The sequence below is a fragment of the Musa acuminata genome, chromosome BXJ1-3, assembly GCF_036884655.1.
Source record: "Musa acuminata AAA Group cultivar baxijiao chromosome BXJ1-3, Cavendish_Baxijiao_AAA, whole genome shotgun sequence".
Taxonomy (NCBI): domain Eukaryota; kingdom Viridiplantae; phylum Streptophyta; class Magnoliopsida; order Zingiberales; family Musaceae; genus Musa; species Musa acuminata.
In genome coordinates this window covers 3,350,367-3,373,193 of record NC_088329.1, presented here as the reverse complement: position 1 = coordinate 3,373,193, position 22,827 = coordinate 3,350,367, and the positions used below count along the sequence as shown (strand labels likewise).

Genomic DNA, 22,827 nt, shown 5'->3' with positions numbered 1-22,827 from the left:
GATTCGGGTGCGGGGATTCTTTTGTCATAAAGGGTTCACTTTTCGGCACAGCTGCGAATGCCGATAAGGGTTTTCCTTTTTGGCCTAGTCATCTTACCGACACGAACGCGAACACGTCCTCCCGGTTCGGCCTTTTCCGGCATCGGTGCGGGACACGACTCTCGTCGAGACATTCATGTCAGCCGTCGATCTGTCCCAGCAGCAAATCTGAACCGTCAACCTTCGCACAATGGATCACTACGAGCTCGTGGAGCATTCCTCCACCACCACCACCCAGCCCTCTTGGGTTTTAGATCGACGATCTGCGGCCATCCCTCACCCGCCCTTGTTCTCGCTAGCCTCGATCGATCTGAGACCTGTTTCGATAGCTCGGGGAATCACCAAAACCCTCGACGAGAGAAGGGGATTGCGAGGTAGGGACGTCTCCTTTCGACGGAACATGGGGTGATGAGGCTTCCGGGTCGGCGTCGGCGGATGGAGTGGGACGGCGAACAGGGGAGGCCGAGCGGCGGCGGCGAGGGGGAGGAGGAGGAGGAGGAGGAGGAGGCGGAGGCGGAGGCGAAGGAGGAGGAGGGGGAGGTGGAGAAGGAAGGGGGTTTCCTGGTGAACGATGGCAGTTCGGTCTTCTCTTTCGCCGTGGAGAGTATGCTCCAGTCGGCAGCGGCGTGCGGGCTGGTGGTGACCGACGCGCTCGAGCTCGACCATCCCATCATCTACGTCAATCGCGGGTTCGAGGAGGCCACAGGGTATCGCGCCGAGGAGGTGCTCGGAAGGAACTGGTAAGAGCCCCATGTCATTTCTTTTTCGTAAAAGGAAAACTATGCTCTTTAGATCCTTCAATTTTTGCTTTCTTTGAGGCTTGTTGGTGATTACTGTTCTGTATGATGATCAATTGATGAGAGGAGCATATGTAGTTGCTAATTTATAGTCGTTAGTAGTTGAAATTTCTGCACTTTGATTTTGATTTGCCCTACCATGGTTATGACGAACACAAACTTGTGTTGTCGGATGGAGCTTGCAGGATAAGGAATGAAGAAAATTAGCTGCTTGATGATTGCTAGCCTAGGTTACATGAATGATGAAGTTTCTGAATTTGATATCCTTAGTTAGGCCAAAAGTCGAAGTTACTGAATGAACCACACTATCAATCACCGATGGCGAAACATGTTATGGCCTCTCAGCATCCAAAGAAAGATGTGGTTTTATCAATAGTCTCTCGTACCGAACGACGGAGGAAGAATTAAATGACACCAGGATGATCTTTTGCCTTGGATCATTAGAGTAATGAATGATAGAACTTGGAACTTGTAAGTTTAAGAAACATCGTCTCACTATTGCACCGATTGTTAAATAATATCCAAAATCAAGTTGGAGTCTACGTTCTATTGGGGACCTGGAACCGGAGTTAAAGACTGCATGTGTTAACTTGTCTAGATGGCCCTATATGTATCTTGGGATAATTGCTGCAGTCTAAACTTTTGTTAGCTGGTTGTGACTTTTCCATACTTCTTGCTCCAAAGTTGGATGCAGAATAGTGTGCCACTTGCAGTTATTTTATCCTCCAAAATACTTGGATCAGAAAAGAAACTATGATTATAACTACACCTTTAAAAGTACAAATCGGTAGAAGAACATAAATTTGAAGGATGAAGAGGTTGTGATATTATAGTGACATTCATTGCAGCACTTTTTGCAGCTGAAGACCACTTGACATAATTGACTCGTTCTTGTGTTTAATATAGGGTATAGGTTTTGATCACTTTTGTTGAAGCATATGCTTTAGTATTCCACTGGTGGAACTAACGATGATTGTTACTATCATTTGATTGTGGATGAATGCCTTTTAAGAGTCCTAAAGATTTATGGGAAAATTTGATAATATGGATTGTAAGAAAATGCGGCATAACTTATTTTGCATAGTACTTAAGTTCCCTTCCTCTTAAACTTCTTTATTGGCCTTAGGATTATGATATGCTATTCTTTAGTTTGTTTGGCTTATAATGTCTAATAGGATCTATGTCAATTGGAAAATTTCCATTCTTGCATTTCCTTTATCTTGCACGCCAAAATGGTATAATCTATACTCCTCTCTTGTCTTTTTTATTATTCTTTCATTTTTAACTTCGAGTCCTTATTTCGTTCCAAGGTAAGTTGTGGGCATGGCTTGGAGGGAGGGATGGGATGAAGGTATGAGGGTGGAGCCATTGGGAGGGATTAGTCGTCAAGTAGCGAGTGCTTATGACCAGACACAAAACATTTGAGGCGTGTAAACGGTGATGGGAGGGTAGCTCATGTAGGCCAGATACTTTTTCTTATAAACTCTCTCCCCATTTCTTCTCAGCTTCTTCAGGGTGAATTATGACAGACTCTCACAGGCTTGGCCTTGAAAGCAACACCTTCTAGCGATTATACAGGAGTTTCTTTGGTCATTTCTTACAGAGCACTTCTTGAAAATTTTCTCTTTTTTTTTGGGACAAATTTCTCTCTTTCCTTCATCCATCATGGCAGAATTTTTATTTTTCTGGCTTGCAACTTGTTAACGATATAAATTATACATTACATGTTTGTGCTTTGAGAAAGTTACAAAATAGTAAAGTGTAATAGATGGTTCCTGAGAGTTTTATGTTCAAGTCTTCAAGTTTGTTGCTGAATTATGAAATGATTCTGGAGAATGTCAATGCTTCTGTAGATATGAATAAGATTATGGTAGTCACAACATATCGAATGTCACAACCCCAGTCCGTAACAACATGGGCCAAGTTCCCATAGAGTACTTGAAATGTGCAACCTATGCCCATCTGCGCTATCGTGGGGTATCAGATTGTATTATCTAAGTACAATCAGCATGTGTTATATGAGATCAGATTCTGGTGTGTCTCTACAAGTTCCATCATAATGGTAGCTATCTAGAGGAATATGCAGGTCTTGTCTTTCTTGTGAATTCCTTTGTTTTCTTGTCTGCATCAGATTCAATGTGCTTCAGATGATTGTTACGATAATAATTTTGGCATCATGGCTGGTCATGGCCAGAAGCATGTCTGTGCTTCTTTTCTAACATTTCTGATCTTTTTGGTCATTTTGTCCTATTACATATCTTTGTTGTAATTGCCTGGATGCCAAACAATGGAATAGTTCTAGATTTCTGTTTCTGGTAGGTTCCTGCTGGAATGTTTTGTGGGAAGCACACTCACACTGTATCGCTCTTATATGTCATCAAAATTTAGTTCTTGTTCTTTTTCTGTCAATATAAATTATAGTCAACTTCCCTTCCACTTTTCACTTTATTAATCACATTTCATGTTGGTTCTTTACCAGGTACATATATATATATATATGTATATATATACATGTATATGTATACATGTACATGTATATGTATACATGTACATGTATACATATACATGTACATGTATACATATACATATGTATATGTATGTCTATATGTATTTCTTTTTAGATTGAAGACATTCTTTTCAAAATTAATTGATCTTTTTTAGGGAATATGCACATTGACAGTATATCTGACTGCCTGCATATATTAGCATAAACTCAAAAGTATTGTTTCAATGTATTCTTCCAGCCGATTCTTGCAATGCAGAGGACCATTTGCTCAAAGGAGGCATCCTTTAGTAGATGCTGCAGTGGTTGCTGAAATACGAAGATGTCTTGAGGAGGGCATTGAGTTCCAAGGTGATCTGTTGAACTTTAGGAAGGATGGTTCCCCATTGATGAACAGATTACAGCTAACACCGATCTATGGTGATGATGAGACAATAACCCATTATATGTGCGTTCAGTTCTTCACTGACACAGATGTTGATCTGGGATCTCTTCCTAGCCCTATGACAAAGGCAGTTGTGAAACCTTCTGATCGTTTTACCACCAACCCCTTGAGCAGACCTATCTCGACAGGGCATGGACACATCTGTCGTGAATTTTGCAGCTTATTACAAATGGGTGATGAGGTATTATGTCAGAAGATTCTGTCAAGGTTGTCACCAAGAGATATTGCATCTGTTGGTTCTGTCTGCACGAAGCTCTACGAGTTAACAAAGAACGAGGATCTCTGGAGAATGGTATGTCAGAATGCATGGGGCAGCGAAACTACTCTTGCACTGGAGACCATACCTGAAGCCAGAAGACTTGGATGGGGAAGACTTGCAAGGGAATTGACCACCCTTGAAGCAGTTTCATGGAGGAAATTGACAGTTGGAGGTGCTGTGGAGCCATCCCGTTGCAATTTCAGTGCTTGTGCTGTTGGGAACCGAGTTGTTCTTTTTGGTGGGGAAGGTGTTAATATGCAGCCGATGAATGATACCTTTGTATTGGATCTAAATGTCAGTAATCCAGAGTGGAGACATGTCAATGTGACGTCTGCCCCTCCTGGTCGGTGGGGCCATACGTTGTCATGCTTAAATGGATCTTGGCTGGTTGTATTTGGTGGTTGCGGCAGGCAGGGCTTGCTGAATGATGTCTTCATATTGGATCTGGATGCCCAACATCCAGCGTGGCGTGAGATCTCTGGCATCGCACCACCTGTGCCCAGGTCCTGGCACAGCTCTTGCACCCTCGACGGCACAAAGTTGGTTGTTTCAGGAGGCTGTGCTGACTCTGGTATACTTCTTAGTGACACATACCTATTGGATGTCACCATGGAGAAACCTGTATGGAGAGAGATACCGGCATCATGGACACCTCCTTCTAGGTTGGGTCACTCGCTATCAGTGTATGATGGCAGGAAAATACTGATGTTTGGTGGTCTGGCCAAGAGTGGGCCTCTCAGGTTGCGGTCAAGTGATGTGTTCACCATGGATCTCAGCGAAGATGAACCATGCTGGAGGTCCATTACTGGTAGTGGAATGCCAGGTGCCGGAAATCCTGCTGGAATTGGTCCGCCACCACGCCTTGATCACGTAGCTGTCAGCCTTCCTGGCAGTCGAATCCTAATATTCGGTGGATCTGTTGCAGGCCTTCACTCAGCTTCACAACTTTATCTCTTGGATCCAACTGAAGAGACACCTACATGGAGAATACTCGATGTACCCAGTCGACCACCTCAATTTGCTTGGGGACACAGTACTTGTGTTGTTGGAGGAACAAGAGCGATAGTACTCGGTGGCCAAACCGGAGAAGAATGGATGCTGAGCGAGTTGCACGAACTGTCTCTCTTCAGCTCCACCATTTAATAAGAGATCTTCTGTAAGTCATTTTGAAGGTCTACTAGAATAGCTTATGCATTACATTCACTAGATGAAAACAAATATCATGTCCTGCTCACAAGAAATTATGCATCTTCATGAAACAAATTATAGTCCTGAATTAGTTTCCCTTTTAGTCCGGACATAAGACATTACTGTCAGATATCGTGTAGAAATTATGAACATCTTTATAGTTCTCTAACTACTACTTGCTGTAATTTTTATTTCTCGTACCTCTACTATTCTATTGCTAAACTTAAGCGGTTTGCCCGTGCACATTCAGTACTGTCCTCCATGTCCTGTCCATTGGCTGAGTTCCATTTCTTGATGTTTATATATTGTTGTTTACGGTGTCATTTTAAGTAATCACTTCTTTGAATCACAAATCTATTTGTTTCATATGCATGCTGAATCGGTTCTTAATGTTTGTGTGCTATCATTTTTATCGTTTCCCTATACTATACTCTCTGTACAAAATTGATGCCTTGGTGACTCTTTTCGCTTGTTATTTTCTCTGTTCTTTGTTGCATTAGCTTGGCAACCATCACATGAGTGAATGTGAAATGATGGGGGTCCATCACATGGCCTTTGGCCACATTTTCTAGGTGTATCTTTTTGGTCTGCCAGTCGTCGGGTCGCGTGTCGACCGCTCATTCTCTTCCGCTGGGCCCAACCCGAGCTTTCCACCACACTGGAAGTCTCACGCATGCCTCTGTATATTAGTAGTCTACGTTAACATGACTCATCCGATCTACCCACCGGTAAACCATTTGCATGTTTGATCTTTGTTTCCTTGCAAGTCTATATATATATATATTCTATGCTTGTTCTTTGGCCAAACTATCATGCGACTGATTCATAGATCAATAATCACCTTGATTGATTCAATCCTGCTGGAGTAATAATACTTTTTATCCCTCTCTTTTGAAACCTTTGGACGAGTTTAATTTTATCATGAATTTGATTTGTAAACAGAAATTAACGATGCACTTCATTTGGTTTTGGAAGTCATTCAATTGTTGTGTTCAGATACATTCGCCATTTTGATTCGAGTTCATCAACAGATGGGGAACCCTCGTTGCGAAGGGGTTTTCCTGCCTCGCCCGGGGCAGCAGACGCTGAGTTTGCTCTCACAAGGAGCAGCGGGCCCTACACGGTTGTTGGTGTCTAATACCTTGGCGATTGGTTAGAGAAGATGTTCCGTGCGTTAGATGAGACAGGCGATCCGCACCACGGTGAAACGCATAGAATTCCGCAAATCCCTCCATCAGCGGACATTTTCGTTATTTCTTGCCAAGCCAAACCCTATCTTCGGTCCCACGGCCAGAGCGAGCGACCGAGCGAGCGAGAGAACGTAGGTGAAAAGGTCACGCTTTTTGCCTCTCTACCCTTCGCCAATTGCGGCTTCAGCTTACCCGCGAGCCTCCTCTTCCCCTCTCTTCTCCCACACCGGTCCCACAACGCGACACCCTCGTTTCCGCCCTCGCTTCCACCGTGCCTTCGATCGCTACCTGCTGGTCTTTTCGCCGTCGTCATGGCCGCACCGCGGACACCGCCGCCGCCGCCGCCGCTGATCGGGAAGGCCGGGTGCTACACCATCTTCATTACCCCGCCTACGACTCCGACGCCATCCGAGCTCCCAAGATCCCCCATTGCGAGCCCTGCCCCGAGCCTTCGCGCCAACAACCCTGACAAGGATGCTCCTTTGCCGGCTAAGGCTCCTTCTCCGCTGCTGCCGACGCCTCCAATCGTGGCGCCGCCACCGGTTCAGGTCCCACCTCTGCGGTTCGAGAAGCCAGTCTCCACGTCATCTGGGTCCGTGTTCGGGTTCTTCTGGGACGCCGTCGCCGAAGTACAAGATGGTATCTTGTTGAACTATTTAACTTCGGTGGTATAATAGGTTCTTTCATTCCCATAATTTTTTGGTTTTGGCTCACAGCGCATTCAAAGTTGGACGATTTCTTGGCGGATTGGTTTGGGTTAAACCATTCCAAGTACCAGTGGGCGTTGAATGAATACCACGAGCACAATGAGAAGGTTATTGCTCTTTTGTCTCTTGCCTCTTGCCTTGTAATGCTCTTTTAGTTGTTGTGGATGTGGATATGCTATTAAACTAATTAATATTTGTCATTATTTTGCTTTGTGTATGCTGATTTTTAATTTGTTATTCTCTTCAGTGGTTATAATTTTATTCCTTGGACTTGTTTCCTAGAGCAATTACTCGATTTATTTTCAATTTAGAAATCTTTTTTGAGTTATACAAACAGATGTTTGCAACTTGCTCTGATTGTTCACGTATATGGTCAAATGCCTTGGCTATGATAATTTGTATCTCATGCTATCAATAGTTCTTGCTCGAGGTACATCATGTGGTTTTTTTATTTGTTCTTTCCCCTTTTTCATTTGAGGATTTGAAGAAAAGAACCATTCATAATTGAGACAACATCATCAATGTATTCAAGCTTGGTAAATGAAGTGCAAATTCATAAATCTGGAGATCTTATATATTTTCCACACACCAGTGATCAGCAAGGGTTGATGAGCTGATAATATGCTGATAAGAAAAACATCTCATGCTGTTATCTATATATGTGAATGCAATTACTGTGCCTTTGTACTGTCTGATGTGTGTTTTGCCTGGAGATATGCCAAGTTGTTTTTGTTTGTAATTTACAGAAATTTTAGAGGTGGGACAAATATGGCCATGCATCTTGAAGTAAATAAAGCAGTTCTAAAATAGTCAAGCATCTCAATTTGTGAATGTGCTTGGGAAAGTTAAAAAAATGAAAAGACATGTATACATCTATCTATATACACATCCATGCATACATACACATATGTATATATAATCTATGATTGGTTTATTAGCAGTTGGAGTAGGGAAGTTTGATTTCCTCCCAATATGTTCATGTAAAAGTTTACAAGTACGGAGGTTTTTAGCCTGCATGGAGAGGTCAGTATTGGATGGACTTCCAGTTAAATTTGAATGAGCAAAGATTTCATAAACATCTCAGAAATTTTATTGATTTTGTCCATCTTGATGCGTGAAACGTCAGATAAAAGCAATATGGAAGTGTTGGCATATCATGTTTTTTATGACAAAAGTAGTGCATTTGCGTACTTGATCTAATTGTATTCTAAGTAACACTTGATGTTCTTTTGACCCAAGTTCTTGGTTTCCCATGCATGTTTATGGGAAGGTCTCTGAGTCAACTGAGGTGTCTGCATTTGCAATATTCATTTGGTTCCATTTACTTAGAATCATTAACTATATTCCTGTGATGAGTATTCATGATTTCTTGTGCTTTATGTATGTAATTAAAACATGTTTTTTCAGCTTTTAATAAAGTGCAGAGCGATAAGTCTGAGAATTTTGAGGTACCTAGGCAAGAGGGCACAGGCAGCACATAATGCTTGCCTTTTCTTTTACCACAAAGTTTCCTTCCCAAATGTATCTTGCATGATCTTTGAGGACCAATGGATGTTATTGTCCGATCCTCAACTTTGTATTTTGGGTTTAGATGTACTTGTAACATATATCATCCCTCTGTATGATGAATGATTTAATCTGATATTAGATGTACGAAACAAGACAAATCCTATATGAATATGCACAGCTTGATGGCTCAAGGATTTGAGTCGAGTTTCCAAATTTCTTCTGGTTGCAGGATAAGGAAAGTAGTAAAGTCAATAAACCAAAAGAGCTCGTCGATAGAGGACATTCTGTCTAATAACTTACCAGTGAGGTAAATTATTATCTCAGTGAAGTAAATTATTATCTCCATTTCTTCCTTTCATTTGCTTATTTCTGAAACTGTTATTGTGTTTTTGTCATGCAGCAGCAAACTTTTTCAACACTGGTGTGTGGATTATAGAGTTAAAAACATGTCTGATGAATGCAGTTTATGATAGTGTATCAATGCTTCGAAGCAGTCAATGCATTACTGACAAATTGGTCCTTTGGGCAGTGGTCAGTCCATTTTAGGGGGATAGAATATACAATAAATAAGTTCCTCTGCAAATGTTTTCCATTGTTTGCATGTTGATATTTGCTCCTTTGGGTATCAGTGATGTGAACTGTCTTTGAAAATTTATCAACTCATCTCTCCAAAAGCAATCAAAATAGTCACAGTTTGCTTTTTGTATGACATAAACAGCTCTTCCCTGTAATATGAATATCCTATTTACTTAATATTTTCTTAAATACTTTGATTCCCTATTATATTATGCCTTTTTACAGAGTTCGAGTGCTACTATGGATCATTGCTAAGATAGTGACAAGAAAAATGCATTGCTACTTGGCCTTTGGCTGCCATCAATCATGGTTGCAGTTTTTCATTGTGTCATGGTTGTAAGTAATTAATGATATGAAGTCTGTGTGTTTAATATCCTTAAACATTAAGTATACAAACTGTTGGTCTTTCTTTGTGTTGCATCATTAGTGTCTCAACTCAGTGGAGGTTTTGGAATGCCTACTTAACCCTGTTTGATTGGGTTTATTGGTCCCTTTTTGCACTGGTTGGTGATGTTATATATTTAGTTCTTAATTTTTAGTGTATATATATATATATATATATATATATGTATGTATACATGTAGAGGGGTATATAAGTAATTTGCACTCCTATATATAAAATAAATACTCCACTTCTCCCGCCATCCGATGCCTACGCATTTTAGGAGTCGATCGTTTTTCGTCGTTCCTCTTCCTAACAACCTGCGTTTAGGCGCAGCTTTTCCGTTGAATCTCTACATAGAAATAGCGGCAATGATCCAGAGGCAGTTCCATGGAGCTCCGCCTCGCCTCTTCACCGGAACCGCTTTCATGCCCACTCCGGGCACCCAGATCGCCGCCGACCCCTCATACCCCGCCAAGGTACCTCACGGATCCTCCCTTTCTCGATCTATGGCATTAGCACTCCCATCGCCGCTACTCGTCGCAGAATCGTGGGTCTCAAGGAGTGCTCCCGCTGACGGCGAAGCAGATTGCCGCTGCCTACCACTCCGGCGTCGACAAATCCGCGCTCTCCATTGATGGAGTTGATGTCACTAATGTGATCCGATCCTTGTTCTTTCTCGATCAAACCCTACCTCTTAAAACCCCTTATCCGGAGCTAACAGTGAATCGACTGGGGTTTGATTGGGCGACTGTAGGTTCGGCTTTTGGGATTGGTGATGAATAAGGTGGAGAGGGTCACTGATGTCACCTTCACGCTTGATGATGGAACCGGTCGGATTGACATCAATAGATGGTGATCATTTTCTCATGTAATTTTTGTTTAATTTATTTTTCATAAACTGAACAATGATGTTGGTACGTACTTCTTGCTGACCGATTCTATAGGATTAATGAAGCCCCTGATGCGAATGAAGTGACAGCTATCCAGTAGGTGCTGCGTAATGGTTCTTTTTCGAATTAAGAATATTTTAATGTCTTAGTCTTTCTAATAAGAGCCTTACTTTATGTTGGTATACTCTTTTTGATGCTAAAGAAATGGGATTTATGTAAAAGTTCATGGTCATTTGAAAGGATTCCACAGCAAAAGGCATGCATCTGCATTTTCGGTTCGGTAAGACACCTGAATCTTCTTGTATGATGTGACGTTTATGTGCTGTTCTAATCTGCAATTAAGACAGTGCCTTCGTATTTTACTTTGGTTTAACCATTATCTTTTTGTTGAATGCTATAATTTAGCTACATTCCTTTGGTGTATATTAAGTCTTAACTATATTCCCTTGACTCCATGTAGCTTCTGCTTGCTGTATAATTGTTGCTTACAAACATGCTACAAAAACCATAAGCCCTATCAGGGCTTGCTATTTGTTTTGCTTCCTGGTGGTCTATCCCTGTCAATACAAGGATCTTGTGTTATATGTGTGGTATAGAATAAATGAACTGCCTAGGGAGTATGTATAGTTGTTCTTATGTTCCTTGTCTGTTCTCACCTTTATTTCTCAAATCTGTCTGTTATAACAAGGTAAACCTATGTTACGTAATACTCAGAAGGATGAAAGACTAATTTACTACATATACCTTGAATGATCCAGAGACTAGGAAATTCACATAACTACTAAATGGTAATAAGTTAGATAATGGGTTTTACAGTGCTCATTCCTTTTCTGGAAGGCTTTGAGTTGTGCTCCATGATTCTAGAATTTGATGAGACAACAATGTTGATGTTGTGTAAGACTAGATGTACTTGTAATCAACCAATTGACAACAAAGTCTTTAGTATGATAATATGTAGAGGCCCTGTAATCTTAGTATTCTGTTTTTTAAGTTGATTAAGCATTGGCCATGATTAATGTTTGACGTGACTTAATTTGATAAACCTACAGTTATCACATCCATCTTCAGTTTGGCAGTCTCAAGTAAAGAGAATCTTTCATTAGTGCCATTTCAAACTTTGAGGCTTGTAGACCATAAAAAATTCAATGCACACAGTCCCAAGGATATTGATAATTTTGATTTGCCTACTTTGATTGAGTGATGGCATCTTCCCTTGGTTTGTGGAAATCTGTATCAGAATTGTCTATATGTAGCCGAACAACTATGATAAAAAGCTGGAATTTTAGATTCTTCAATCATGATCAGCCTCTTCCTTTCCTTTTTTTTTCCATTAGGATACTTATTTAGCACTATCTGCTTGCTTGCTTAGTTTGGTTGAAATATAGGGTAAAGAAACCAGGTAGATTATGCTGTATTTAGGTTCTTCTTGACGGTTTGTTATTTTAAGAGTTCAACTAGTGGATATTCCTCTATTAGTGAGGAAATCATGAATTGCATACTGCAGTTCAAAGAAAAAAAAACCTTATTTACAGAACCATGCAATTTCAATCTGTTGCATCATTTTGTTGGGAGAAATTACACCCTCGGGATACCTTTTCTTTTCAGGCCTGTGAATGACTTCAATGAGGTTGTGCTCCACTTCATCGAATGCATATTTGTACATATGGATGTCAAGAAAATAATGGTACTTGCGAAACACATTTGAAATTGTGACAATGCCTTCGTGCTAACATATCCACCATGTAGCTTACAGAAAATAGTGATATGCAATATATCCTATCTTTTGTGGTGATGCCTGTGTGTCTAGACATTAACCGTTCAAATGGTTGAAAAGCTTGAATCAATGTCCTTTTCTTTTCATTTGAACAGGGAGGAGGTTCTGCTCAGATACCAACAAATCTAACTGCGGCCTCATCTTTTCCTAATGGAGCAAAAGAATACCCAGCTCCTTTTTCCCACCAAGTGACTTGTCCTAAAACTCAATTTCTTTTCTTCTTCCTAGTATGACTGAGCTTTATTAGTTTACCAAAGATTCATGAGACACTAGCAATTAGGGTAACCATCCTTAGTTTTCCTGGTCAGTTTTCTGCTTATGTAGCCATGGATGGACCTGGGAACAACATTTGCAACATTGTTTGGGGGGTTTTCCAAGAGCCAGCAAACCTGTAAGTTATGCTACTCATCTGCGTTGTTATATATATATATATGAGCCTGCAGAAAATGAAATCTTGAAGAAGTCTATTATAAATTGTTTCTTGCAATGTTGCTTATGGTCTCTCTCTACATTAACTTCTATTCTAAAACGTCATTAAGGTGCCGAAGCAGGCAAAACTTGTTGCTTGTGCTGTGTGTAGATATTTCCTTATTATCTAGATATGGATATATGTATATTTGTAGTGCTTTATACTCGCTGGTCTCTCCATTGTGATTTGGAAGCAATTGCATTAGTAGGCTCTTTCTACAAGAGAACTGTTCGTTTCACTTATTTTTTCTATTTTTTAATTAGTTATGGTTATCTGTCACCCGCTGAAGGCCAGCATATAAGCAATTACCTCCTATAGTATTATTGTTTTTCTTTTGTGCCATCTCATGGAAATTAATGCATTTGTTCTTTTGTATTTGGTTGTTTTCACTTCTGTCCTCCCTTAATTTCTTTTTGAAGTCTCTATCCAGCAACTCAATAGTCTCACTCTTCTTTGTGACAATTCGTATTCTGTATGACTACCGCAGAGACATTAGACACAAATCTTGTGTAATTACCTTTAAATTCTTTTTCTTGTGGACTTACTTTAGTAGATGTACCCGTCCCTATATCCCAGACGTTGCTTTTGATTTCCTGACCTAAAGATGTTATGTTATCAGAGGCCGTGAAAATGGTTTGCACGTTGATGAGATTGTCAGAAAATTGGGGATACCGAAGAATACGGTCATGTGAGTCTCTTATTTCATCTTAATTTCAACATTCCAAGGTAGGATCTGTGATGTTTATTTTCCATCTTCCAATGCAGCAATGCAATTAACTATCTTGTGGATGTGGGCTACATTTATTCTACAGTTGATGAATATCATTTCAAGTCCGCATACAATGGTTGATATGCGTCAGATGTTTTTTTAACCTTTGACTGAATAAAAAACAAGAAAAGGTGTAAATAGGGTCTCTTTGCAGGAACATATACATCCACTTTGTTATTCCCCTGCCAAATTTTGTTGGAAGTTGGAATAATGTGATCATTTGCAAAATAAAGATGCAAGTGTTGCAAGTGATTTAGTGACATGATTCTCAAAAGATAAATTGATTTGTTTATATATATATATATATATATATATATGATACAGTGTTTGTCTACAGAGGATGTCTTTGTATCAACGCTGAAGTGTTGGGCTGACGATGAGATAGGCAAAAAGAAGTCTTTTTCCTCTGTTTTCTAAGTCAGATGTGATTACATAAATATGTACCAAAAGAAAGTTTATGTATTTAATAAACTAAGTAAATGAGTATGTATGAATTATTTTATTTTATTGTCATCTTTCCCTTTTCCATATATACTTAGAAAGGCTTCTTTGGCAGGAATATTAATTATTCACTTACATGTTGATTGATATATAACCGTCATCCATTTTAATTAAATAAAATACAAAACTGGTATCCGTGCACTGTAATAACTCCACGCTCATGGCCGATCATTATCGGACCCGGGTATAGTTTCTCCAGTCTTGGATTCGCATCCGACCCGTTTCCCCGATAGTTTTTCGTGTTTGGCGCGGCTTTCCTTCGATAAAAAGAGCAGCGCTGTATTCATTTCCACAGCTCAAACTCCTTCCGGGGGTGTGAGGGAGATGTCGGAGAGGCGAAGGGAGAGGGAGAAGCTTCGGGACCGCGACCGAGAGAGGGACAGGGACAGGGATCGCGACCGCGAGAGAGATCGAAACCGAGATCGAGATAGGGAACGGAACAGAGATCGAGACCACCGGAAGCGGTCGCGATCCAGGTCCCTGTCGAGGTCCCGCTCCCGTTCGGCCGAGCGCCACCGCCGCCGCCACCACCGCCGCTCACCTTCCCCAGACACCCACCGCCACAAGCGCCGCCGGGAGGGCAGCGATGACGATCGCGACCGCCGCCGCTCCTCCGCCTCGGAACACGCCGAAGGCGGCCCTAAGGAGCAGAAGAAGCAGGCGGGCGACGATCAAAGGGACGGAGAGGCAGCAGCGCCGACGGACGCGGACCCCGACGAGGTGGAGATGATGAAGATGCTAGGGATCCCGCTAGGGTTTGATTCCACCAAAGGGAAGCCGGTGGCAGGCAACGACGTGAGTGGGGTGAGGGCGGTGACTAAGCGGCAACCGAGGCAGTACATGAATAGGAGGGGAGGGTTTAATCGGCCCTTGCCCCCGGAGCCGAACCGCTAAAATCTGATATCCGGCCGAAAAGGTTAGGGCTTGTGTCTTGCCCTCATTTCAGTTTTTATTTATTTACTTTGCCATTGAACTTTTACTTCCGTTTCTAAATCCGTAACATTTTGGTTCTTCTTGCTATATAGCTACTAAATTGTGTGATTTTCCATAGAGTTAATGAAATTATTTGAGTTCTTTACTATAAAAAAAAAATTGCTTGAGGTATCTTAGGTTGTGAATTTAATCTTGAAATAGGATTTGCATTTGGTGTAAGGAGTTGATGTGCTTTTTCCCATCGATCTTTTGATGTTCTGGAGCAATGGCCGCTAGATAGAGCCACTACTATACATTGTGAAGACCAAGTGTGTTAATCTAGATTCATTGTGTAGCATGTCGGCGGCACAAATTGCTAGGATTGTGTAATACATATAATTACTCTGGTTATACACTTCCAAATTTTCTGGACAAGCTTTTGACACAGGAACTAGAAATACATAGCATTAGTTCAGGGATGGGCATACACTTTCTTGAGCGACATCAAGATCTATGAGTGCACTATAGTTGATTGTGAGTTCACAACACATCACAAGTAGATTTGAGAACATACTAAACAAAAGGGGTTCTAGTAATGCTTTGACCAATGTCCCTTGTAAATTGCTGTCTGATTCAGATATTGATAAGTGAAATTTGGTTTCCATGTTATTGAGGCTGTTGTGAAATATGTATCATATAAGTTTTAGTGTGAAAATAAATATTATATACGGCATATATCCATGGAGAAGAGCAGTTAACCAGTAACAGAAAATGTAGATTGTTTAATCCTTACACTTTAGAACCAACAATTTTATAAAGTTAACAGTGGGAAGAGGCGTCTGTCGACACTGATAGAGTAACAGTTTCAACTGAGGCTCCTAGCCCATGGGAGACTTTTTTTCATGGGTTATATAAGTGTCCCTTTCGGGAGAGAGTTGTGTTTGTTTCATCAGTTATGGTTTTCGATTGGGATTATAGCTATTAACTAAGCTTTCTTATAAATATGAGTATTGAACCTTTAGCTTAATTCGGTTTGTCTTTTGTATGTACTGGTTATGTCTTGAGCTTGTTCAGACATGGTGGAAGCGCATGCGTAGCCTGACATTATTCCAAGACTGAAAGGAAATTTTGTATTGTGCTCTTATTTCATCCTTAACAGATGCATGCCAATCACTTAACATTAAGTGACATGTTCTTTCCTTCAAATTTTTTACAATCACTATTGGAACCTATTTATCATTATTTTCTTCGTAGTATTTGTTCTGTTGATTAAAAAAGGCATCACTAAAAGAACTTCGTTTGTTATACTTGTCTTGCTTTATCAATAAATACTTCAATTTGATCCCTTTTGCATTTTTTGCTTTTAGCATAGGTTTCCTTACCACCTGAAAAGATGTTGTTTTTCATAAAGTTACTGATTTTCATATTTCTGTTATTTCAGATTCTGAAATCAAGCTGTTGAGTTGGGAAAAGTTGCAAGTCTTCATTTTCTGAATTTGATCCAGGGATGTGGTCAGTCATGATTGTGTGATATCATCTTCTATCCATTATATATATTATAACATTTAAGCCTTGCCTTAGTGTTATTACTTGTTGAAACATTTATAGGATGCTAGATTAAGAGTTTTGCTTTGTTTCATCTTCTGCCCTCTGCCTCTCATGACTGCAGATGTGTTCAAGTCAGTCTTACCTATTGGACAAGATGCCCGCTGTTTCATATATTTTGGTGAGTCCTAAGAAATTGTTGGTGTGGCTTTATCTTTATTTTTGAATGCTGACATTTTGCTTGTTATTCCGATCCGTTGCACAAGAACCCAGCCCTAAAGAGGTAAGAAGCTGACACCCACCCATTGTCATTTACTCAGTAATCATCAGGTGCAGTGGAATTATCTGGGATTTCTGCAATTCAAGAAAATAACACTGTTAAAGTTCCTGCCTATTTCATGACATGTTCATTGATGAAAATTTTAGTCTCTTTCTTGTCTAACCTAATGCCTAACTTATAGGAAATGATGTATCGGAACTCAGCATAATATTTCTCTGACATACAGCACATCATTTTCAAACTTAACATGTATATGTCTCCGCTTGTCTTGTGCAGCACTTTTTCTTTTTCATTTTCGTGCATGGCGTAGGAAGTTTCTATATTATAGAAAATAATCCTTTTTCAGATCCTGTGTGATTGAGGGAACCATGTTAAATTCTTTTTGTTTTCAAGAAAGGAGTTTTTAGTGTTAATTTATCTGAATTGTGTTTCAATTTTGTTTGTAGATGTAATTTGGAGAACTTTCATGCCTTTGTTGCGCCTTAAGAATTGTACCGATCTCATCTTCTTTTGAACTCCATTTCCATCTTTTTTTTTCTGCTGTTCTTTTTTACCTGTTTGATCATCGAAGATGCTCGGGTTGGCATCCCGACAAACACCTAATGGGCTCGGGGTCTCTCGTTTAACAATGCGAATTTAGCTAAACACAAGATCAAACCCTGAAGAAAATAGAATAGGATATCCACAATGGTTGATTAGCATAAACATATATCTAAAGAAAAAAAAAGAAATAATCTTTTTCTGAGGTACGATGTAAACCTGTGATATGTCAACCAGCACGATGGATGTCTGCATTAAGTTTAGGGATTGGTTCAACATACAGAAAAAGTTGGGACCTTTAACGAAGAGCAGTGCCATAGTGTCAATACGAACAGAAGAGCATTAAGACGACAGTAGTGTCCTCTTAATGAAGACTAGTCCTGAGTGCATATAAAGTGTGATTGTCAATGGGCAACAATATGAATGGACCTGAAACTGCTGATCCACGAATACTCATATTTGTCGAATAATTAAATTAATGCAATGATCTGCATCTAACAATTGTCTCAATGCTGAAGCTTTGTGCAGAAGCCAGTCGGTGTCGTGGGTGGCCTCTTGCTGCAGATGGCTTCCGAGAAGGTGTCCACCAACTGCCCTGCGAGGCTTGCAGGATCATCGATCAAAGTGTTGATGTAAACGCTAACAATTCTTCTCTCCTGTAGGGTTGCCCGTAAGCTGAACCAAGTTAAGAACTTCACCCTGAAGTTGGTTTCGATGTGCCCTTGGCATTCCAACCATCTGATCACCTTCACGCAGTACTCGTATGCCCCTTCCAATGACCTGTCCTTAACGTTGATGCCTTCAGTTTTCCCTGCACCTCTTTTCTCGGATGAACTCCCTGGTTCCCGATCTGCCTTCGTCGAGCCATTCTCATATATTTCAACACCAGATTTCCCTTTGCTGCACCTCTCAAGGCTTTGTGTTCCTGTTTCCACCCCGCATGGGGTGGCAGGGAGAATCACCATATCGCTGACAACAGCCCGAGTGTTAGATTCATTCTCTGATTTCTGGACGTCGGATGCCTGGTTATTCTCCAAGAAGTCAGTGGAATCTATCAGAACAGTTGAGTTTGGTTCCTCATCTAATGCAGAATCAGAGTGCCCTAGTGACTCCTCTGGCTGAAGAACTCTGGCTCCACCGATGCATCCCTTGCTCATTTGGTGGCCATGACCTGATGATTTTTCTGTCTCGAGGATCTCAGGCTTCTCACAGTCATCAAAATCAATTTTGGGCAGCTTATTCAAGTCAGCACATGCAGTAGTGTTTGCATTATATTCGTCTCCCTCAGAAGGATTAGACGATCCGCTACCGTTTGTTTTTGGGCTTTGACCGTGTGGTTTTGATGCAGTCATCTCCGATGACAAGTTGATAGAGTTCTCCAGTGCAATACCTTCAGTTTTAACTCCAACTTCCCATGTATCGAGATCCCTGGTATTGCTAAAAGCTACTACCTTAAACATATAATCTGTAGCTGGAGAAAGTTCTGCTATTTCCAACCTTTTCTCTGGATTCAATAGAGAAAATGATGGTTTGTCAGGGTATTCTGAGATGGCAGCCTTTCGGTGCCACAAATTGAAACCAGCTAGTTCTTGAGCTAATGGTGTGTTATTCTCTAATTCCAAAACTACAGTAACAGATGTTGATGATATCCGTTCAAATTTGATAAAGCTTGAGAATACCGAACCGGCTTCTGCAGACAACAAACAATTATAAGGAAACAATGACTATAGCATCAAAAAGATACCGAAAAGGTTCAAGAAATCTGAGGCTTTGAGAAGCTTACGTTGAACTATAGCATTAGCTGATGAGGAACTAGAGTGCATCGAATCTAGTAAGTCTACTGCAAGGGCACAAAGTTTCTGGACTTCAGCGGCAACAGAAAGCCGGTTGACAATTCCACGTGCCATGTTTGATGAATCATCGATAGGCCCAACCTCAGCCTCCAGTTTCTTTCGTGCCATGTCAACTATCTCGTGCAAACTTTGGTACTTCTCTGTTGCTCCGAGAAGTTTATGACTAAGAGAAATCCGGTAACACAAAACATCGACCCGACGCGCATCCTTGGCAATCATGAGCTGCTTTTTCCAGCATCTGCAGAACCAAAAGGGAAAGGTTATAAGTGAACCATCAGAATTGTTCGATATGTGACCTACATACATATCGCTAAGCGCTATATGTTTCAGTTGTGAAGCAAAGACAGCTATTATAGGATGAAAACTGTTCGTGCAAAGACAGCTATTGTGTTCTATCAAAGGCATGCATCATCAGTATTAATCAGACACAGATTCTGAGATTTTCAGACGAAGACTGCAAAGAAACGTCGATTATGAATGACTAAATGCATGTAAAGGAAATCATTGTAAACAAGTTAGCAGTATGTCGAAGGAATTACCCGATCAAGTCATTAGCTTTTCCACAGTTTGTACAGTAATAGCTCCCGTCCAATCTTGTACACTGCCCACTCTTCATGATACCTGCTCGTTCATGCTTAAGAGCACACTCAAGATGACAAGATAGGCCACAAGAGTCAGCTCGGGGAGGAGTCTCTGAGCCACAAAACAACCAAAGGCTAGGATCCTTGTTGTCATCATACTCGCGACAGATACAACACGAGCAACGCTTACAGAACGCGTCTTCCATGTTAAGAATAGCCCTGCAGGCTGAATTCAGGCAGTGTCTTGTGTTTTCTGGAACTTGTTCGGCGTCACTTGACCGAAGGTGGTTGTTCATGATGAAGGCTAAACGCGATGGATGCTCGTTCTTTCTGTGTCTCTTAGCTGCTGGAGTTTGAGGACCAAGTGTAGATGGAACCTTAGCAAAATCCCCGTCCTTTGCAGGTTCTTCAGATCTTTTTTCAGAGACAACTCTGAAAAGGAATTCGATCATTTTCTGTTTTGTTAAGCTGGTATACTTCCTCTCCTTTCCTATCTCTGTGCACAGGATCTCCAAAAGCTCACGCCGGCTCCATGTCTGCAGCTTCTCAGAGGCACTCTCAGGCCATTTTGACAATTCGCGGACGAGATCTCTCTTCTCCTCTATGCTCAACTTGCTACATTTAGATGGGTCAAGTGCAAATCCTGAAGAGCGAACTCAGATTTAGTGAAAGATCGATGCATCTAAAACATGTCGATGGCATACGATGTTTGAAGGAAACCAAAATGTAGGATGATAAAAGAAGATGATCCATCTAGTGTTCATGAAACTTACACTACTGTAGAATTCCCTGACTAACTATTGACTGCAATTTTTTTTTCCTTAGTACTGTAGAACTGTAGTATAACAGGCAGAGGATCATACCACCGAAGCAGAAACCTCTGGTCAAAATGAACTTATTGAAGAAAATTAAAGGTAATTTGAAGATAATAACAGTACATTCCTGCTCGAGTGCATGAGTGAAATAAATGCACTATTTGATGCAAGCAAATGCTCAACTTATAAAACCATTATCTATTTGATGGAAGCATGGAAACGCATGGCTTAAACTTGAAGTCTTGTGTGGAAGTGGAAGATACTCCATCTATCACAGAACCCCAAAATGTTTCAGGACCTGAAGAAAGGCAAAAAAGTAATCAGAGAAAGAACTCCTCATGAATTAAAACCACATTTTATTATTTTCCTGAAGAAAGGCAAAAAAGAGTTTATTATTTTCCTTAGGCAATTATAAGCATTCCCAATGGAGCTTTCACAAACCGCTGATCGATTTGATAGCAAACAAGCAAATGGAACTACACGAAAGGGAACAAAAGCGAACCACTCGCGACCCCATAAAAATCCAATTTTTATCTCGCCAAAGAGCCCCTTAACATCCCAATTCGATCAGAGCAGGAACCACACAAGAACGCGGAAGACCCTTGAGAGTTCCAACTTCGACGGAAACCCCGTCAAATCCGCCGTTATAACAAGCAGATCGGGAGCGCCCCGCGCAACAATCGCCAAAAAAACGCAACAAAGGAATCATAAACGGCAAGGGAAAAGGGACGAGACGGCTACCGGAGAAAGGGGGATCCATGGCGGGCGACCTCAGAGCTCCTCCGCCCTTCACATTGCCCTAAAAGCCCGAACCTTTTTCCGCCCCCGGGACGCCGCTTGCCGATCCAAATCGAGTGACAGCAGTGTTCCCATCAAAATTGCCGTCACGTTTACTCTACCCAACCAAGTGAAAGAGAGGGAGACGAATACAAAGCACGGAATCCGCACGTCGAGATTGGGACGTCGCGGGGAAGGAGGCGCAAGAGAGAGAGAGAGGGAAACTTATATGTCGTGCCAACTAACGCAGTGTATGATGTAATGAATCTATTTTAGCTGACGTAGTGTGCAGGACCAATCTACGTCACCATTCTTTGTTACAGACTAGCTTATATGTCGTGGTAATTAATGATTTAATGATTTGTTTTTATGCTTATTTTTAATAAAATATTGAATTATATATACATATGTTTTAATAAACTTAAATCCGATTTAAAATTTTATTTGATATTTTTAATATGAAAAATATTAATATGAGAATAATATACTATATTTATTTACTAAAAATTAAAGGTTCAGAAATAATTTTTAGACACACACTGTTATTTATCATGGCCTTCTAAATAAACTAAAATAAATAGCACATATTTCAATCCAATTTTATAGATTTCTAATGATGCCGACATGGAACACTGGAATTACATGCTTGTCACGTTGTGTTGTTGTCATTACATGGCTTGCATAACACGGCTCCATCGACGCTGCCACTCTTGGTTGGATGGATATGTTTGGAGCGAGGTCTCGATTCCCATGCAACTTAGTCCGACACGTGGTTGTCCAGTCAGCAAGTCTCTCGATCAATTATCAAGTTAAAATATCAAATATATCAAACATGTTTTATTCAAAATATTTTTTTCGATGGTATTAATTATAAAAGACCCATCAAATTATAAGACATTTATTTTTTACTTTATTTTATTATTAATTTGACCGTCGAAATGATCACGTCGAAAACTTCACCTAACCTTAATTTTCTCGCATGTCAGCACCAAATCGAAACCCAAAACTCTTCTCGAATTATTTATATAAATAATCAACTAACCTTTCTCTCATCTCGCTAGGGTTGGTGGAACCCATAGAATAAGGGTTGCTGTTAAATATATGAATAATAGTGTTTGTTTATACTACTCCAACTTGACACATTTATTTCTCTTCTATTCCTACGACTTGAATACATGTTAGGAGTGTTTGGTCTCGGACTAGTTTAAGTTTGATTCCTCGTGAAATATGACATAATCCTTTTGACTTCAAAAAGGACAGACAACCCAACCCACCTGTATTATTATTACTTGGAAATTTATATTATCTGTAATATTTTGTCTATTTCCTGTGTGCACGGATGATGAGAATAAGTGAGACATCTTTCATTTCAATTTGACTTGAAATCTTTGAGAAGAATGTATTATTAACACAAGTACATAGTTGATTGTCGTGAAAGAAATATTATTATTGCATGAAACTAACATCACATAAGATCGGACATTATCTCCAACAGTAGTCCGATCGCCATCATCTTCCTATCA

At 40.5% G+C, this 22,827-nt stretch overlaps 5 protein-coding genes across 10 annotated transcripts; 4 read left to right on the top strand and 1 right to left on the bottom strand.

The window, feature by feature from the left end:
* Positions 1-298: 298 nt before the first annotated feature.
* LOC135617178 (adagio-like protein 1) lies at positions 299-5,346 on the top strand. Its single transcript, XM_065117167.1, has 2 exons — positions 299-779; positions 3,581-5,346. The coding sequence occupies exons 1-2, from the start codon at positions 448-450 to the stop codon at positions 5,184-5,186; spliced, it is 1,938 nt and encodes a 645-aa protein (XP_064973239.1). The 5' UTR covers positions 299-447; the 3' UTR covers positions 5,187-5,346.
* A 906-nt stretch (positions 5,347-6,252) lies between these two features.
* LOC135617182 (formin-like protein 3) lies at positions 6,253-9,390 on the top strand. 2 transcript variants are annotated; one of them, XM_065117179.1, is made up of 4 exons: positions 6,253-7,060; positions 7,138-7,235; positions 8,867-8,944; positions 9,041-9,390. In XM_065117179.1, the coding sequence occupies exons 1-3, from the start codon at positions 6,394-6,396 to the stop codon at positions 8,927-8,929; spliced, it is 828 nt and encodes a 275-aa protein (XP_064973251.1). In that variant the 5' UTR covers positions 6,253-6,393; the 3' UTR covers positions 8,930-8,944; positions 9,041-9,390. The 2 variants fall into 2 exon arrangements, with proteins under 2 accessions (XP_064973251.1, XP_064973245.1); XM_065117173.1 differs by having other exon boundaries at positions 9,038-9,390.
* A 484-nt stretch (positions 9,391-9,874) lies between these two features.
* Positions 9,875-13,731, top strand: LOC135636578 (replication protein A 32 kDa subunit A-like). Its single transcript, XM_065148370.1, has 10 exons — positions 9,875-10,074; positions 10,142-10,252; positions 10,353-10,450; positions 10,543-10,584; positions 10,691-10,768; positions 12,094-12,172; positions 12,358-12,450; positions 12,571-12,653; positions 13,351-13,419; positions 13,497-13,731. The coding sequence occupies exons 1-10, from the start codon at positions 9,967-9,969 to the stop codon at positions 13,579-13,581; spliced, it is 846 nt and encodes a 281-aa protein (XP_065004442.1). The 5' UTR covers positions 9,875-9,966; the 3' UTR covers positions 13,582-13,731.
* Positions 13,732-14,288: 557 nt separating this feature from the next.
* Positions 14,289-16,671, top strand: LOC135617173 (uncharacterized). Of its 2 annotated transcripts, XR_010488631.1 has the most exons (3): positions 14,289-14,917; positions 16,355-16,425; positions 16,583-16,671. XR_010488631.1 is itself a non-coding variant. In XM_065117153.1 (2 exons), the coding sequence occupies exon 1, from the start codon at positions 14,326-14,328 to the stop codon at positions 14,893-14,895; it is 570 nt and encodes a 189-aa protein (XP_064973225.1). In that variant the 5' UTR covers positions 14,289-14,325; the 3' UTR covers positions 14,896-14,917; positions 16,355-16,552. The 2 variants fall into 2 exon arrangements, 1 of the variants encoding a protein (XP_064973225.1); XM_065117153.1 differs by lacking the exon at positions 16,583-16,671 and having other exon boundaries at positions 16,355-16,552.
* Positions 16,672-17,503: 832 nt separating this feature from the next.
* LOC135617161 (VIN3-like protein 2) lies at positions 17,504-21,515 on the bottom strand. Of its 4 annotated transcripts, none has more exons than XM_065117140.1 (5): positions 21,269-21,505; positions 20,486-20,825; positions 19,671-20,355; positions 19,062-19,369; positions 17,504-18,968 (listed from the first exon to the last, which is right to left on the bottom strand). In XM_065117140.1, exons 3-5 carry the CDS (start codon positions 20,162-20,164, stop codon positions 17,785-17,787), a joined length of 1,986 nt encoding a protein of 661 aa, XP_064973212.1. In that variant the 5' UTR covers positions 20,165-20,355; positions 20,486-20,825; positions 21,269-21,505; the 3' UTR covers positions 17,504-17,784. The 4 variants fall into 4 exon arrangements, with proteins under 4 accessions (XP_064973212.1, XP_064973197.1, XP_064973203.1 ...); XM_065117125.1 differs by having other exon boundaries at positions 20,711-20,825; XM_065117131.1 differs by having other exon boundaries at positions 17,504-18,965; positions 20,711-20,825.
* Positions 21,516-22,827: the final 1,312 nt, after the last annotated feature.